Here is an 18,108-nt window from a genome sequence, read left to right on the forward strand (position 1 = left end):
TGGCTTCTCTTATGTAAATCTTTTCTGCAGCTTTTCTGCTTTCAGGCAGTCCCTACACTGAATCAAACCCTTTATCTATCAAAACCAATATTTCCCACTCAGACCTGAAATGGCTCTCCAGGGGCTCAGGCAGGAATCTTTCACATCTCCTAGCTCTTTTAACTGAAGATGCTGGGAATTAAACCTGGGACCTTCTGCATGCAAAATGGAGGTTCTTCCTCTGAGACTCTCTCCCACCCCTTTTTGCCCCAGCACCTAAAGGAAGGAAAAGTAAGCACCAGATGAGACTCAAAAGGAAGGCCATGCCTCAGGAAAGGTGCCACCACTGAAAAAGCCCTGTCTCTGGTTGCTGCCCACTTCACCTCTGGGAGGGGCATGTAGACGAGGCTTGGGAAGGGAGTCTTAACTGGTAGGCTGGATAATATGAGAGGGGCCTGCACTGCTCTGACATAACAGTGGCATGTTGAGCTGACAATTAATTTACAACATTAGCTAAATACACTCAAGACCCATTGAACCCAATGGGGCTCAAATGCACAAATCAGTGCCCCAAATTTCTATTAAGCTGCGTAGCAAAATATTACAGCAGGATGTAAATATTACAGCTGATGGCAGCTAGCTATTATTCCCACTCCTCTTATATTTTACATGAGAGCTATATTAAAGTGTGTGGGACAGGTGCACCTGCATTAATTTCCATATTGCTTAAAGTTGGAAAATCATTGTACAGTTAGACTCTTATTAAAACAGTCTTTAATTCAAACATCTTCAAGTCAAATTGAAACACAGAAGTAATTGTTACTGTGTAATAGAAAGCACCCTTCTTTGCAGTAGAGAACATAATTGTAACTTGGAAGTTAAAACTAACACATTTTCAGGTTCAAGAGCTTATATTTATTGAAGAGAAAGACTCAGATGAAGAAGCAGAGGAAGAAGAATTTGCAGGCAAGTGGTGCTGCCGTTTTATTCTACATTATATAGCCAGTGACAGATTGGTCATGGTGTTGACCCATCAACCCTGGCTGACAGTGCGGGGGGGGGGGGGGAGCTCCTAAGAGTCTGGGGAGCAAAACTACCCGCTGCAACGTGCAGGCTATGGAGGCTCTTGGAAGGCAATTTCTTCCTCCCCTCAGCCTCCTCTATGCGCAGCCACAGCTGTCCTTGGCACCCTCTCGGTCACACCTGGATCCACAACCCCAAGAGAGGGATCCAAGGAGGACAAAATTCCAGGGACCTTGACCACCCTATTGAGTCATGAGCTGAACAAGCTGCATGAATTGTTTGCAGCTGACGTTTGGTTTTGTTACATACTGGGTTCAGTAGGGAAGAATGAGGACTCCCAGAGCTGTGATCAGCATCTTTTACTTAGTGATTCAGCATAGCAAATATAAGGTAAAACTAGCATGCAAACCCCAGACCATGGCCTGGTTATATACAGTGAAGCTCCACTCTGCTCCCGACTCATAGGTACCTTCAAACTGGCCCCTTGGCCCCCTATCAGGGCCAGATTAACAATTAGGCCAAGTAGGCACTGGCCTAGGGGCTTCCACGCCTTTAGGGGCCCTGGGCCAGCTCTCCCCCCCCCCCAGTTTTCCCCCTGCCTGCAGCCCTCCCAGCCTGCACTCACAGCCAGCAACTGAACCGCTCTTTGCCTGACTTGCCTGGTGCAACTGATGCTGGCATCATCGGCAAGTTTGCCTCTCTCTGCCTCTCCCCTGCAGCTTTGCCAAAGGGGCTTTTGAGAAGATGCCTGCAGGCAGCAGGGCAGCCAGTCCAACTCTGAGATAATTTGCATGAGGTCCCCGAGATTTTGACTGCCTAGGGGGCCTCCACAAGGTTTAATCCGGCCCTGCCCCCTATAGGTGGTCCAGAACAGCCCAACCAACCAGGCTACAGCGGTTTCAATCCTGGTGTTCTGTTGTTAGCAGGGGTGAAGCTCACAGAGCAGGGATGAAGCTCACAGAGTATGTGCGATGGCACGGCCGTGACAGGTTTGGAGCCCGGAGCTCTTTAGAGGAAAGGCAAGGGGCAAATATGTAAATAAATAAACTCTGCTATTAAAATGCATATGGGGCGAGACGAGAGAAACATTGCTGCTTGTCTTTCAGAGGAAGACAAATACAACGTTGTCATTATAAAACCTGATGCCGTTGCTGAAGGAAGAGTTGAAGAAATTATTCAAACGGTAAATAAGTTGCTTTTTTTAAAAAGCCATAGTGGCATAGGTGTCAAACTAGGACTGAGGACACTTGAGTTCTAATCCTCCACTCAGTCACAGATGTCAGTGGGTAACCTTGGGGCAGACAGCCTGCCACACAGGGTGAGGTAGAGAAGCAGACAGTCTTCTGCATCATTCTGTGTGCTCTCTAGAGCAAGGATGGAGTAACAGTGCAACAGACAGCTCACTGGAGTTAGTGGAAAAGTTGTACCTACTCTTGTCCAGCTATCCAAGATGACTTTCTCTTTTGCCTAGAACAGTGGTCCCCAACCTTTTTGACACCAGGGATGGGTTTTGTGGAAGACAATTTTTCCATGGACCGGAGGGGTGGGGGTGGCAGTGGTTTCGGGATGATAGAATTGCATGCTTTATTTTGGTGTGGTGGTTAAGTGTGTGGACTCTTATCTGGGAGAACCGGGTATGATTTCCCACTCCTCTACTTGCAGCTGCTGGAATGATCTTAGGTCAGTCATAGCTCTCGCAGAGTTATCCTTGAAAGGGCAGCTTATGGGGAGCGCTCTCTCAGCCCTACCTGCCTCACAGGGTGTCTGTTGTGGGGGAGGAAAATAAAGGAGATTGTGAGCCACTCTGAGATTTGGAGTGGAGGGCAAAGATATGAACAATGTCATCATTATCTTCTTCTTCTTCTTACTACTACTACTACTACATTGTATCCAATCGCGGCCCCCACCCTATGGAACCGACTCCCCGAGGAGGTGCGGGCCCTGCGGAACCTTGATCAGTTCCGCAGGGCCTGCAAGACCGTCCTTTTTAAGCTTGCACACTTGGACTGCTAAGAAGATCGGCAATTAAGGATCCGCCAATGCGGTTTGAAGACCTATACCGCTGAATAACCGTACTCATTGGATTGGTTTTAATGTTGTTAAGTTTAGTGTTTAATGTTTTATATTGTTAAATTTAAAGGCTTTTAACTACTGTATGTTTTTATAAAATGTTGTTAGCCGCCCTGAGCCTGCCGAGGTGGGGAGGGTGGGATATAAATAAAATTATTATTATTATTATTATTATTATTATTATTAATATATAATAAAGTAATTATACAACTCATGGCCTGGTTGCTAACAGACCACGGACCAGTACCGATACACAGATCAGGGGTTGGGGACCCCTGGTGTAGAAGATCCCGTTCTCAGATCCAGTGGCTCTCTTCCAGTGCAAGAAGTCAAATTCACACACTCAATCTAATGTTTATTTTACATTTTTAAGATTATTTATAGTCTGCCTTTCTCACTGAGACTCAGGGCAGGTTATGCAGAGTGAGGCAACACCATCAGCAGGATGGGACATCCAATAAAAAAGGCAATAGGATTTGGATAGCGAAAAACTGGAACTAACTGGAGCTATGTGGATTTATTTACAATTAATTGATTAGGCAATTGATTCTGCAAAATAATAGGCAATTATTCAGGGACCTTATTCAGTTCCGCAGGGCCTGTAAGACAACCCTCTTCCGGCTAACTTACACCTAACTGAGATGGGAAACAAATGTAGCTTACTAGACTCTTGCTATTTATACTGCTATAAGATTTGATGTTTTAAGGTTTTAAATGTTTTGACTATTTTAACTGCTTATATATGTAAATGTTAATTCAAATTTTGTTTTATTATCTGTTGTGAGCCGCCCTGAGCCATCTTTGTGGGAAGGGCGGGATACAAATCATAAATAAATAAATTAAAGCTATTCTATTGGCTTGCAATTTAAAAAAAAAACACTAATAGCCCTATTTTCCCCCCCTCTAAAATGTTGTTGAACCGGATGGTTGCTCTCCAACTGAAGATTACACACGCCGGCTTTATCGTTGTTGCCCACGATGAGAGGATTTTAAATGAAGAGCAAGTAAGGGATTTTTACAGCAGGAGATCAGACGAGGTAAAAAGAAAAGAGAGATGTGTTGGGAGGAACCTTAGCAAAAAGTCTTTTAACACAGAGTACTCCTGAGTAACCAGAATTGGGGGCTTTTAATATATTCCTTTCTACTCAACCTGCAAGGAAATAACCTAGATATTAAACTCTCAAAAAAGATCATCTACTTGCTTGGCAAACGCAAGACCTGTTGTCCATCCTTGGCTTTAGGACACGCAGGCAGCAATCCATCAAGTTGGTAATTTGTCTGACAAAGGCAAGGGTAGCCCAAGGCATCTTGAGTTCTGAGGCAACAGGTACAGAATAACACACACAGAATTACTTACATTGTATACCTGGGCTTATGGAGAGAAGGTGGTATGGTATAGCCTAGGGGTGGCCAAACATGCTTAGTGTAAGAGCCACACAAAACAAACGTCAGATGTCTGAGAGCCACAAGGCAGGCAGGAAGGGAGGAAAGCAAACAGATGGGGAGGAGGAGAGGTGGAAAGAAAGCAACTTTAACTTTAAATGCATTCTCCAATCCACCAACTGACTTGGCTTGGAGAAGTGATATAAAGAGAGGAATGCCTTCTCTAAGTCAGCCGAGGGGTGGTGGGGGCTTCAAGAGCCACACAATATGTGTGAAAGAGTCACATGTGGCTCCTGAGCTGCAGTTTGGCCACCCCTGGTATAGCCCATTCCTGTCAGATTTTGGGAACTAAGCAGGGTCAGTGCTTGGATGGTGCTTCCTCTGCAGAGGAAGGAACTGGCAAACCACCTCTGCTTCTCACTTGCAGTGATGGCTCCTTGTTGGGATCACCATGTCGGTTGTGACTTGATGACATTTGTGTATGCACATCTGAGCTTGATGCCAGAGGTATGATGCACCAGCAGAGACATGGTCCTCTGGTAGAAGCTGCCTTTCCCTGATGAGCTAGCAATGAAATGATCTCTTGTGTCATGGGAAGGTTCCTTTTCCTGTGGCATCCAACCCCTGGTCTTCAATCAAATTGGTGGTGCCCATTCATTCATCTCTCATCATGACTAGGCACACAATTAAAGTTGTTTGTTTACATCGCAGTCCTCTGAAATGGTGGTCTTCTGCCTCATGGCAATGCCAGCCATGTTGAGTGGCACAAGCACTGCTCTGTGTAGCTTCTTGTGCAGCTCAGTGGACTTCAGCAATGCCAGAGCAATTCCTATTCCCACCCTCCATAGAGGGGTTGCACTGGTAGAGTCTGGCAGTGGAATCCAAAGCATACCCTTTTAAGCCCATTGACTTCAATGGTGCCACTGTGCTTTGCCATGTATAGCAGCGCCCGCCTCACGGCCTCACTGGATCTCTATATTTTAGTCTCTTCGGGGTATTTTTACTTGTTTCTTTTGATGGGACCACAGCAGCTTTGTTTATTCTTCCAACACAATATAGGCTCACGAGAACTTTAACTTAAACCACAGATTTATTGTAACAAAAAGTCTTAACTGGGGATATGGGAGATATTTACATAGGCTAGTACGTTTGTTCTGTTGTTTCAGGCTTTACAATCACTTTTACTTTCTTGAGTCTTTCACAGTGCACAGTTCACAGTTTCCCTTCAACTCACTCTCCACCTCTAGCCAAGGTCTGGCCTCTTGGGATTGATGTGTCTAGTCTCACCCCTCGACTGAAGTCTCTCCTCTCAGCCCTTCTTGGTGTCTCAGACCCACATCCACTCCCTCAACCTCCTCACTAGATCTTCAGAGTAGTTCCTAGGTGTCTGTGACCGTTCCGGTCTTAACTGACTCACACACACACAGCCCTCTTGGCTGGTTTTGTCCAGCTGGCAGTCTCTGGAAGACTTCCCCGTCTCCGTCTCCAGCTTCTTCACAGGATCAGCTGCCCTCTCAGCCCTTCTGGCCGGCACTAACTGACCCTCTCAGTCTCTGTCAGGTCCCCACTGACAGACTTCTCTGACAGGCCTCCACTCTGTCAGACATCAACTGACTGAACTCCTGCCTCAGCAGTTTCTCTCCTTCAACTAACCTTTCCCTCCCTGAGAGCTCTCAGCACTTTGCCCCCACCCTCAGGTCACCTGACGCAGCCCTGTGCGTCTTCAGATTATGGTTAACCCATTGCTTTCCGTCACACCATGTTCACAAGTTCCAAGAAACACATGTATGATATACACTTGATTTTTCTTGGTCATTCTTGCATTGCATTCAACTTGTGCTGTGCCAGCTACACTGGCTTCCAGTGGAGTACCAAGTCAGGTTCAAGGTTTTGGTATTGGCCTTTAAGGCCTTGAGTGGTCTGGGACCATAAGAACATATGAGAACATATGAAAAGACATGTTGGATAAGACCAATGGCCCATCCAGTCCAACTCTCTGTGTCACACAGTGGCGAAAACACCAGCTGCCATCAGGAGGTCCACCAGTGATCAGCATATCTGCGGGACCATCACCAGAGCCCAGCTCAAACTGGGACAGGGTGACTGATAAATTGAAATAACAACAACAATAATGTGTGTACAGTTGAATGAGTGGATTAAAGCCCACATTTATCCAGACACTGGCCAACAGTTTCACTTTCATATAGACTGCTCATGTATAGGCAGGGCTTTTTTTGTAGCAAGAACTCCTTTGCATATTCGGCCACACACCCCTGATGTAGCCAATCCTCCAAGAGCTTACAGGGCTCTTCGTACAGGGCCTCCTGCAAGCTCCAGGATGATAGGCTACATCACATCAGGGGTGTGTGGCCTAATCTGCAAAGGAGTTCCTGCTACAAAAAAAAGCTGTATGTGTTTTCCTTGTACATCTGAATAGGAATTGTGAGCCAGTGAGAAGCTGCTAACATGTTGTTGTTTCTGCCCACTTATGAGAGAAACAGCTTCCTTCCTGACCTGCTATTTGTGTGAATTTGGCCTTCTTGGGTGAAAAGTTAAGGGAATAATTTTAATATTATTAGAAATAAGGCTGAATTCTGCTAAGAGACTACTTAATACATTTAATGAAATGTTGCATGGAACTAGGATTATTGACCTCCAAGTAGTGGCTGGAGATCTCCTGGGATTACAATCGATCACCAGGCCACAGTTTCACCTGGAGAAAATGGCTACTTTGGGGGTTGGACTCTATGTCAATATACCTCAATGAAGTCCCTCCCCTCCTCCAAACCCTCCCTCCTCAGGCTTCACTCCCAAAATCTCCAGTTATTTCCCACCCCAGTGTTGGCAACCCCAATGTATGACAGTTGCCTTTATATCTTAGTAGTAGCAGCCAAGTTGCTACATGACTATACAATGATGCCAGTTCTTGGAAACTAATGGCCAAAGCAATTCTTACAGCCTGATTTTGAAGAATTTGTTGCCTTTATGGTGGCCGGACCAAGTCACATTCTGATAGTTACAGAAGGTAAAAAAGCACAAGAAGTTATGCCTCTTATGAAAGAACTGGATGAGGAGGAAGAGGAAGAGGAGGAAGAAGAAGAAGAAGAGGAGGAGACAGAGGAGAAGCAGGAGGGAGAGGGAGAAGCCCTTCCTGAAACAGAGAAACAAGAGGATCAAGTTCCTGAAACTGGAAAGCCAAGCGGGTACATTCTACCTTTGAGTGTGTGTTATGTGTGTGTTAAGTTCAATCAAGTCAGTTCTGACCTATGTCAATTAATGAATTAATGACCTCCAAAATAACCTATTGTTATCAGCCTTACTCATGTTTTGCAAACTGAGGGTCCTTGCTTCTGTGGTAGAGTCAATCTATTGGGTTATGTGTTATTGATATATAATTTGCATTGATTGGAAGCACAGAAGCTTTATGCATTATCCCCAATCCACCACATTTTCTGGTTAAGTTAAAATGTTGTTTCAAACAAATTACAATGATCTGGCTCCAATGCAATGTTTTTTGAGGGGGGGGGGATTAAAAAATGATGCCCCCTTATTGCCCCATTCTATTTTACGGGCCCATAGATAGAATATACTCCATATCCAATTCCCCCCCCCTCTGGCGGTGCCCGGGGCAAGCACCCCCCTGCCCCCCCCCGATCTGGCCCTGTTCCAATGGTAACAAGAAAAAGAATTTTCACTTGCAAAAATACAAACACGTGACATATTCATGTAGGTACATGTCACTTACTGTGAACAGATTAACTTCCAAAAGGTTAGCTTCCTACAGCTCCGAGCCCAGGTAAGAGAGAGAAGATTAGAGATCCTATATAACAGTGGATCCCAACCTTTTTGGCACCAAGGACCAGGTTCATCCAAGACCATTTTTCCATGGACCTGGGGGGTTTGCCACCCCAGGCTGCCCCCATTCCTGCCCCCATAGGGGGGGGGTCTAAATGAGGGAGGAGACTAGGGCTCTTTCTGCCACCTCCCCACTAGGTGGTCAGGCGGCAGAAGGCCAATCTGCCTCCCCCTCCCATTTATAGACCACTCAGTCTTGGTTTTTTCCCTGCTGCCTTCAACTCTTTCTACCATTATTGTCTTTTCCAGTGACCAAAGCCTCAGCTGAGTCATTTTAGCTTCTAGGGTGGGTTCAGGCTTGATTTGATCTGGGGTGTGTATTCGAGGCACATTAATGATCTTTCTTGCATAGAAATTATTTCAGGCGCAGAAATGTGCAGGTTCAGTACAAAGTGCTGCCCGATCTTTCAAGTTTTGACACAACAGCACATTGCAGGGAAGAGCCATGCAAGATATTTCCCAACTCTGCTTACCCTTGTGGTTTGTTCTCACTTTACCATAGCCGTGTCCACCCATCTATGCCTTCAGCACTATCTGTTGTACAAACTAGGAGCCAAAACCATAAAATGTAGGATAAGAAGGAACAGCCAAGGTTTTAAAGGCACAAGGAGTAACTGTGATCAAAGAAACCTTCTAATCAAGCTAGCATGTATTCATAGTACAGTGTCCTCCAACACAACTGAGAATTATTTTAGTACCATTTAAAATCTTAATTACTGCAAGCAAAAATAGGGAAAGCAATATGTTCCTTCACATTTCAAGACATTCCCCTATCTTAGTGTTGAAATTTTCTAGTAATTTCTTATTTATGTACAATAAGTCACCTCTTTCATCATTCAAGGTGTCTTATAAGAACCAAATGATGGAAATGAGGAAGGACTATTGACTGAAAAGACTCATGCTTTAGATGTTCTAGTAAATACGCAAAATGATTTTATCACAAAGCTTGCTTTTAAGTATTTTCTTGCATGCTATTTTAAATAGCAAGTTAGATCCTACAGCTTTATTCCCACTAGTTGGGATGACATGATTCCCTTCTAAGTCCTCCTCTGACAGAGAAAGACTTTGGGGTTGGGGGAGGGGGAGAAAAACATTCTCTGACAGAAAGAGACTTTTGCTATTGAAGGAAGTCTTGCTATTGAGGGAAGACTTGGAAGAAGGGAGTCAAAATATCCAGCTTAGTGAATGGGAACCTCAGGGCTGTATCTTAGCTGCATCATTGCAGGTGAAAAGGAAGGAGTTGCCTGCATAACCAGAAGCCATGTTGGACATGAGCTGTAGGGTTTTTTTTTTTTGTGGGGGGCGGGATTGTTCAAAATAAGAGCAGAAAGCTTCTTGGAGCCAATGCATAGGATCCAACCCAATGTTGATTACTAATAACAATGAAGATAAGTGTAATGTACTGAGTCCAGAGACATTCAACCGCAAACATACTTTATTAGGGAGCACATTACAAAGACAACATAGCGGGGCCAGGTCCCCGCTTATATACTAGCACCTGGAACAACCCACTCCCCTGGCCAGTCCAATCCTGCTCAGTTACAGTTCCCGCCACAGATCTTAATTGGTGGTCACCCTCAGTCCCTTACAGTCAGGTGACCCACAGTTTCCTGCAGCTCACCTCAGTGCGCATAGTCATGCTGTGTTGGAAATTCAGGGACCAAAATGCAAGACACGGCAATAAGACAATAAGAAATTGCCATTTCCCAAAGGTTCTTGCCTCGACAAGAGATTTATTGCTCACTGTCAGATCGGTTTGAATAACATCAGGTTGAAATCTGCAGTGTTATCCTAAACAGAATTACTGCACTCTAAGCTAATTGATTTCAATGAGTTTAGACTGGAATAATTTCATCTAGAATGGCACTGTTTCATCTAGAATGGCGATCTTGCATAGAATTGCACCTTTCTAAGCCCATTGACTTCAGTGGACTTAGACAGGTATAACTCTCCTTGGGATGGCCCTGATAGTCATCCACTCAACCACTCTACTGAGATTTACTAACAAATGTCATATTTTTCAGTATAGCATTTATGAATATAATAGCTTTTTGCCTCAGAAATCTTTTACCACAGCAATCACGCTTTGTATTGTATATTCTCTATTTGAACAGTATTCACAGTCAATGGGAGCTATGTTTTTCATTTCACAGCTGTCATAAATGACATACTGAGGTAAAATATTTTTTTAAACAAATTGCCTTTGTTAGTTTGCATAGTGTCTTGGAAGACCAGGAGATGTTAAATTTATGTGAGATTAACGATAGCGTCGAAGAGGCAAGCAGGCAACTGGCCTTCTTCTTTCCGGATTTTTCTAAAAAGAAGAAAGGCCCTGCCGTTGAGAGAACGTTGGCCTTGATTAGACCTGCACTTTTAAGAGAAAGAAGGGGTGAGTGAAGCTTGCGACATTTTTCTACCCGCCAAAGGCATATGTGTCTGACCAAATGTGCAGGATGATACTATGCACCTTTGGCAATATCAGTATTTTTATATTTGATATTAAAGTGTTTATTAAGCTATAATGAAATTACAGGATAAGCTCTCCCAGCAATAAATTTACATCGCTTATTACTCCTATGGTACTTTGAGTGTAAATAAAAATCAGAATATAAAGCCACGTACATTAGGAAAACTGTGGCAGGATATCTCACATTTATGTCTCATCTCTGCAGTCAATTGGATGGGTACTTGAAGGAATTTCCCGGTCTTCACCACTGAGGACTGCTGAAGGGGGAAGGAGAGCCAGCACCCCTATAACTAGCAGGTGTTGGGGCTGCCGTGGTCTTTGCTGCAGTGCCGTGCAAGGATGCAGATGCAGCATGACTGTGTGTTGATGATGTCATTTGCTGGTGCTGGGTTCGAGTAGTCACTCAGTAGCTGCATTCCTTTGGAGCTCTGCAAACATGATCCTGGAAACTCCACCCACCTGTAAGGTCACTGGCTTCCACCCTGCCCTTCAGGTGTTCCCTGTGTCCAGCCCCACAAGCTGCTATAGGCTACAATGTCTCAGCCCACCCATATTCTAGAGACCCACCTAAAAGTATTCTTGAATATAAAGCATTTTGAACATTTTGGGTAAATAAATAGCCAACTCTTCTACATCTTCAATGAAAACATCAGATGGACAGAGGAGATTAATCATGTCTAGCAGGTTTGTACATGATTATCCTGTTTAGGCAACGTATTTTATTTAAAAAATTGTCCTGTACATCTATCTGTACATGGTTCCACTGAACATGGTCTGTGATGTGGCAAATGGGTCTTTGAATATGCTTTGCCATTTTGAATTCTCGTTCAGCTCACACTGAGTGAAGAGTGATTCAGTGGAACGCATAGTCAGATTCTTCTTGAGGAAACAAAGGTGGATCACCATGGTAGGAAATTGCCACGCATGGAAAATAACAGAGATCACTATGTGCATTGCACTTGATGGGTCAGCTACACATGACTTGGTAACCATCCCTGCTTGGTTGTTGTAAAATGTTCTACTTGAGGCTACCCTTGAAAATAGCTCAGAAACTTCATTCATTTAGGGTCTTTACATGAACTTACTATGGAGCAACCATAGTAAGTCGGTGTTATACCATTTACATAGGCTTCCAGTTTGTTTCAGGGCTCAGGGACTGCTTCCAACCAGCCCAAGCTCTGAGATCGTCCCAGGTGACCAAAGCCATATGAAGACAGCAACATCCCCTCTTTTGTTGCAGGCATTTGCAATTCAGGGGTCATACTGCTTTGGGACACCGTTTCAATGAAGGAGGGAAACTAGTGAAGCTGGAGGTGGCTGGAGCTAAAGGAAGATGGAGGGGGAGTGGATCAGGAGGGTGGATGGAACATGTGCTCTTTTGGGACAGGTTAGCTGCCCCAGATCATAATGTATCTGTATAGTCCTGTGTGGTTAAATTTGGGCAAGCTGTTAATCGTTGTAACCTTTTGTACATAGATTCTATTCTCCAGAGGATCAAGGATGATGGTTTCACAATAGCAATGCAAAAGGAAATCGTTCTGTCCGAAGAGCAAGCACGCCAGTTTTACAAAGAGCATGAGAATGAAGATTTCTTCCCAGTACTCCTAGAAGAAATGACCAGGTGCCCTAGTTAAAAAGAAACACATTTGCAGTACAAGAAAATGAATCTATTTTACACAGTTCGGTAACTCTGAAACTAGGGCTATCAATCTCAAGTCGGGGTCTGTAGTTCTCCCAGAATTACAACAGATCTCTGGACTACAGAGATCAGTCACCCTGGAGGAAATGGCAGCTTTGGAGAGTGGATTGTATGGCATCACATCCATACTAAACTTCCTCCCTTCCCAGGCACTGGCCTGCCATCCAAGCCAGAGATGGCAACATTATCTGAAATGATGTGCCATAATGCCTTGATAAGAATAGAATTAAAATATTTATGCACAGGGGTTTTTTTGTAGCAGGAACTCCTTTGAATATTAGGCTACCCACCCCTGATGTAGCCAATTCTCTAAGAGCTTACAGTAGGCCCTGTCATAAGAGTCCTGTAAGCTCTTTAAGGATTGGCTACATCAGGGGTGGGTGGCCTAATATGCAAAGGAGTTCCTGCTACAAAAAAAGCCCTGTTTTATGCAATTAACATGTCCTCCTCCCTCCCTAGAATGCATTGGAGTGGTTCATGACCTTATCACAGAGCAAAAATAGTTTAGGGGTTGTATTTTTTTAAAAAGAAAAAATCTTCTGTATTTTCTTTGCTTTCAAATAGATTTTATTGCATGTAAATAATCAGATACACAGGTCATACCTATTACATAGTACAATCATGCACCAAACATATAACATAAGAAGCTAAATAGTTTACTCATTAAAATTGATTATACAGTTTTAACCTTCACATGAAAATGTACATATATCCTATATTTGAACTTATTAACTACAAACGAAAGGAGAAGTCATATTGTAAGTGCTAACAGCAGAGATGAGATAAAATTCTACCATAAAGAAAGATCATTAGTTATATTAGGAACAGATCCTTGTGAAGTAAGATATTCTTCTGTATTTTCACTGAACAGCGGACCAACTCTGGCGCTTGGTTTGGTGAAAGAAAATGCGGTACAAGAATGGAGACATTTACTGGGTCCAAAGATTGTTGAGGAAGCAAAGGAACAATGTCCAAGCAGGTGATTTCTGAAATAATTGCATCTTATTCATAAAGGGCACAAAGATAAACGAAGAGATCTGTAGTTGTACCACAGTTTACAGACTTGGTCCCTTGCTGATAGCTGTTAGTCTGTAGCAGTAGAAAAGAGAAAGAGCCCAGTAGCACCTTACAGACTAACAAAATTTGTGCCAGGGGAGGGGCTTTCAAGAGTCACTGCTCATTTTTTCAGATCTGAAAAAGTGAGCAGTAACTCGGGAAAGCTCATCCCCTACCACACACTCTGTTAGTCTTTAAGATGCTACTGGACTCTTTCTCTTTTCCCGTTGTTTCTCGTTGTAAGCTCGTGTAACCACAGTGCCATCATGTGGACAATACCATCATGTTACTGAAGATTGCAGCACATTTCCAGAACTGAGATCATAAGTTAGCAGGGCTTTTTTGTTGTTGTTTGTAGCAGGAACTCCTTTGCATATTAGGCCACACACCCCTGATGTACCCAATCCTCCAAAAAATTACAGTAGGTCCTTTACTAAGGGCCCTGTAAACTCTTGGAGGACTGGCTACATTCAGGGGGCGTGTAGTCTAATATGCAAAGGAAGCTCCTACTACAAAAAAATGCCCTGGAAGTTATACAAATTATTTTGCTGGTAACTTTTAATGCATCTGTAGCAAACCACTAGTTAGCACAGAAGACTATCAGCAGTCGCAAATTATTGCACTGGGATTATATTAGCTTTCTATACAATTATACGGAATGGAATAAACAATGAAGGTTTTGTTTGTTTTTTTATTGAATGGAGTTAGCAATATGCATAACGAGCACAAAGAGTAATTCACACTGTCATTATGTTTAGCACAAATGCTGTTTTTAGTGCTCTGCAGTGCAATCCTAATTGCTGATTTCAATTGACTTGGAGGGATTTAACTCCGTTTAGGATTGCACTGTTTAAGTCATAAAATCACGCTCTGTTGTGCTGCTATATTTTAAACGAATACCCTTGTCATTTGACAGAAATGAAAAATGTGTAAGTTATTATTGTTGTTTTTCTTCTTTTGTTGTTATTAAAATGTATGTCCTGCCTTTCTGCCCAACCTGGGGGCACCAAATTGGCTTACATTGAACAACAGAACATTCTAAAAACAGCTCATAAAACCAGTAAAGGCACAGAGCCGGGTGTTCAGTCAGAGGGTAGGAAAGAGGAGGTCTCTGGTGGACTGCCAGAAAAAAACAAAAATGTCTTCACTTGACAGGTGACAGAAGACAGTGAATGAAAGGGATGGTTGAATATCCCTGATGAGGCAGGTTAAATAAGCCATCACCCTAATCCTGACCATACCATGTGAGAAGGGGTGGTAGTGTCCCCAGTGACAACACCAGACAGTGGTATCAGGGCTGGCCCTGCCACTAGGCAAACTAGGCAATTGCTTAGGGCACTGGCCTTCTGGGGGCGCTGAATTGGGTGCCTCTCATGTGACTTGGTGACATTATCAGTGCAGGGAGGGGCAGAAGTTAGCCTTGCCTAGGGTGCCGGACAGCCTAGGTCCAGTCCTGAGTGGTAGTACCACAGAAGAAAGGGTAGTAGTGTCTGCAGGCATAGTGTGACTCCTTAAGCTGGTGGCTGACCAGAGAACTTTTGATTCGTTGTGGCTCCCCAACAATAGAATAAGAGACGCACAATTCCCTAGCAGATTACGCTAGGGTCCATGCTTACCAACCTGTTGGAGTCTTTGAGATTTGGGGTAGGGTCTGAATGCAGAATATGGGAAAGAATTAGAAATGCTTAGAGCAGCATGTGGCCCTTGGTTTCCAGCTTGATTTGGGAAATCTGTGAATCTCCCTCTGCTCTGCCTGCTGGTGCTGCTCCGTCCTGGGAATAATAATAACAAAAGTGTCCCAATATGGTAGAAAAAGAAGAACTAGGAATCTTAAAACTGGCCACCAGCTTCAGGATGAGAAACGAAGTTCCAGGCCAGAAATGAAAGCAATTGGGATATCTTGGCCCAGGTTATGTCCAGACCATACTATTCGTAACGGGAGCTAAACTTATATAATGGTTAGACTTTCAGACAAGGATCCGGGAGACCCAGGTTTGAATCCCCACTCTGACATGAAAGCTGGCTGGGTGATCTTGGACCTCATACCAAATGAGTTCAACACCCCTGGTTTAATAGGATCTAGGCAGCCAACAGTTCCCCCGTACCTTTCTAACAAACTTTCTGAACAGGCCCAGCCAGCAGACACTGAGTGCTTTCTACTGTGCTCTGCCTTCTCTGTGCCCTTAGTGGAGGCAATGAGAAATGCAGGAAAAATGACTTAAAATGCATTCAGTGAATGCAGCAGGACTCTGGCTTCAGGGGCCCTCCAGCTGACTTGGCCCCCTGGCATTTTGTTCCCTCAGTGTCTCTCCCTCCACCTCCCCCGCTGGCAGTCCTGCATAGATCTACTGGGCCAGTCCCACTAAATTGGCAGAGAAAGATAGGGTTAGAATTGTTGGAAAGAATGAAACTGTAAATACTCCTGTCTCTGGGATCATAAATTCCTGTTAGTTCCTTTCAGAGCTCAATCCCTTGAACCCAGTGCCCATGGGACTGTAAGGTAAACCAAGTTGGGTGTGTTTGAAGCAATTGCTGAGGACCTCGTGATGTTGCGAAATACGCTTGGCAGAGGAAGAAAAGAAAGTAATTTTTCTTGGTGTGTGTGTGGGGGAATTCTGCAAATCATGAACGAGTCAAACAAACACTCCCAAAACGAACACTTCTGGATGAAGGTTGGCCAAAGGAAACCAGTTCCTCACATTCAAATGCAAGCACCACAGATATCTGTGCCAGTAGAAAAGAGCAAGAGACCAGTAGCGCTGTAAAGACTAGCAAAATTGTGGACATGCCCAATAATTTCTTTATTTTGGACACGGGTTATTATGGAGGTTTATTATATTACAAATGTCAGGATTCCATTATCTGCTAAAATTTGTCTCTGAAATATTTGGGATGATTTTGAGATTCCCATTTTAAAGAAGGAGTTAATTTCTCTGCTGCTTGACGCTGCTAGGTTCGCGAAAGCCTTGCTTTGGAAATTAAAGTCTTGCCCTTTCATAGAGGCTTGGTTGAATAAATGTTGGAAGTACTTTATTTTAGATAAAATCACTCATAATTTTGGATGGGAGGAGGTCTTTAAAATGGAGGTCTAATATTTTAGTAAATTGGTCCCCTTTTCTGGGTTATTTTTCGCATGGAAATTTTGGTTCGAGTGAGCAATGTACGCTGGTTCGGCGTTAGTTTGTGTTACTTGATGACTGTTCGTTATCTGGGTTTCTTTACTTGTTGCTTTTTTGTGGCTGGGTGGGGTTGATCTTGTCTGTTTATACATTTACGTATAATTCTGTATATGATTCTGTGTGTATCTCTGCATTTTGAAATAAACTTGTTCGAATTTTTTTTTTTTACAAAAAGACTAGCAAAATTTGCGACAAGTTAGGAAGAAGTGAGCAGTAATTGACAAAAGCTCCTCCCCCACCACAAATTTTGTTAATCTTTAAGGTGCTCCTGGACTCTTGCTCTTTTTTTTACTGTGACAGACAGATTAATGAGGCCCACCCATCTTGAGATAGTTGGGTGGGCTTGGCAATCTTACTGTTTAAAATCGCACCACTTGTTCAAGAGGAGAATGTCGTTGTCACTTGAAAGCTTGTAGCATTTGTGCCATATACCTAAGCTGTTGATTTTGTGGTTCGCAGTTTGCGTGCTGAGTTTGCCATTGACAGCGCACCCATCAACCAGCTACATGGCAGCTCTTCAGTCACTCATGCGGAAAAGGAGTTAGAGTTCTTCTTCCCAGTGGAGCACACCTTTGCGGTCATTAAACCCACTACTCTTGAAGAACACAAAGGTGAATCATGCAGAGAAGGAGGTGGATAAACAGCCCAAGGGGGGTCTAGTAGAGTTGCTCACCTCCAGGTAATAGCTGGAGACCTCCTGGGATTACACTGGTCTTCAGCCAACACAGATCTGTTCAGCTGGAGAAAATGGTCACTTTGGAAGGAGGAATCTATGTCACTATACCCCATTGAAGTCCCTCCCCTCCCCTAACCCCACACTCCTTAGGCTCCAACCCCCCCAATCACCAGGACCAATTTTGCACTAGACCTATAATCCTGGTTTAGCCCTGTCCCCAAGCTGACATTCTACGCTAGAATCAGAGAAACCAACTCTGTGACTCTATGTTTCTATGATTTTAGTGTAGAATGTCAGCTTGGGGACAGAGCTAAATTAGGAATAAAGGTCTAGTGCAAAATTGGTCCAGATATTTCCCAACCCAGAACTGGCAGCTCTAGGGATTAGGCCAGACAGAGTAGCAAACACTTTCCATCTTCATTCAAACTATGTGGACCTTGATAATTAGCCACAGCATATTGTTGGAACTCTCTGTCTGGGGCAGTGATGCTCTGTATTCTTGGTGCTTGGCAGGGCACAGTGGGAGGGCTTCTAGCCCCACTGGTGGACCTCCTGATGGCACTTGGGTTTTTTTGGCCACTGTGTGACACAGAGTGTTGGACTGGATAGGCAATTGGCCTGATCCAACATGACTTCTCTTATGTTCTTAAAACCCCAGCCAGTGTTCTTATAGAATAACTCTGGTTAGACAATATGGGAAGAAGACAGAACTTATAAAGAA

The 18,108-nt window shown here is 43.8% G+C and overlaps 2 protein-coding genes across 2 annotated transcripts in view; one reads left to right on the forward strand and one right to left on the reverse strand.

The window, feature by feature from the left end:
- LOC132577940 (probetacellulin-like) overlaps positions 1-18,108 on the reverse strand; it is a 572,782-nt gene that overhangs the window by 155,641 nt on the left and 399,033 nt on the right. The window lies entirely within an intron of this gene.
- NME8 (NME/NM23 family member 8) overlaps positions 1-18,108 on the forward strand; it is a 45,427-nt gene that overhangs the window by 22,585 nt on the left and 4,734 nt on the right. The window contains exons 6-10 of the mRNA XM_060248191.1: positions 7,414-7,658; positions 10,521-10,699; positions 12,254-12,398; positions 13,348-13,455; positions 17,171-17,322. Of these exons, the coding sequence (XP_060104174.1) occupies positions 7,414-7,658; positions 10,521-10,699; positions 12,254-12,398; positions 13,348-13,455; positions 17,171-17,322 (829 nt within the window). The remainder of the gene's footprint in view (positions 1-7,413; positions 7,659-10,520; positions 10,700-12,253; positions 12,399-13,347; positions 13,456-17,170; positions 17,323-18,108) is intronic.

Source organism: Heteronotia binoei, chromosome 10, assembly GCF_032191835.1.
Source record: "Heteronotia binoei isolate CCM8104 ecotype False Entrance Well chromosome 10, APGP_CSIRO_Hbin_v1, whole genome shotgun sequence".
NCBI classification, from domain to species: domain Eukaryota; kingdom Metazoa; phylum Chordata; class Lepidosauria; order Squamata; family Gekkonidae; genus Heteronotia; species Heteronotia binoei.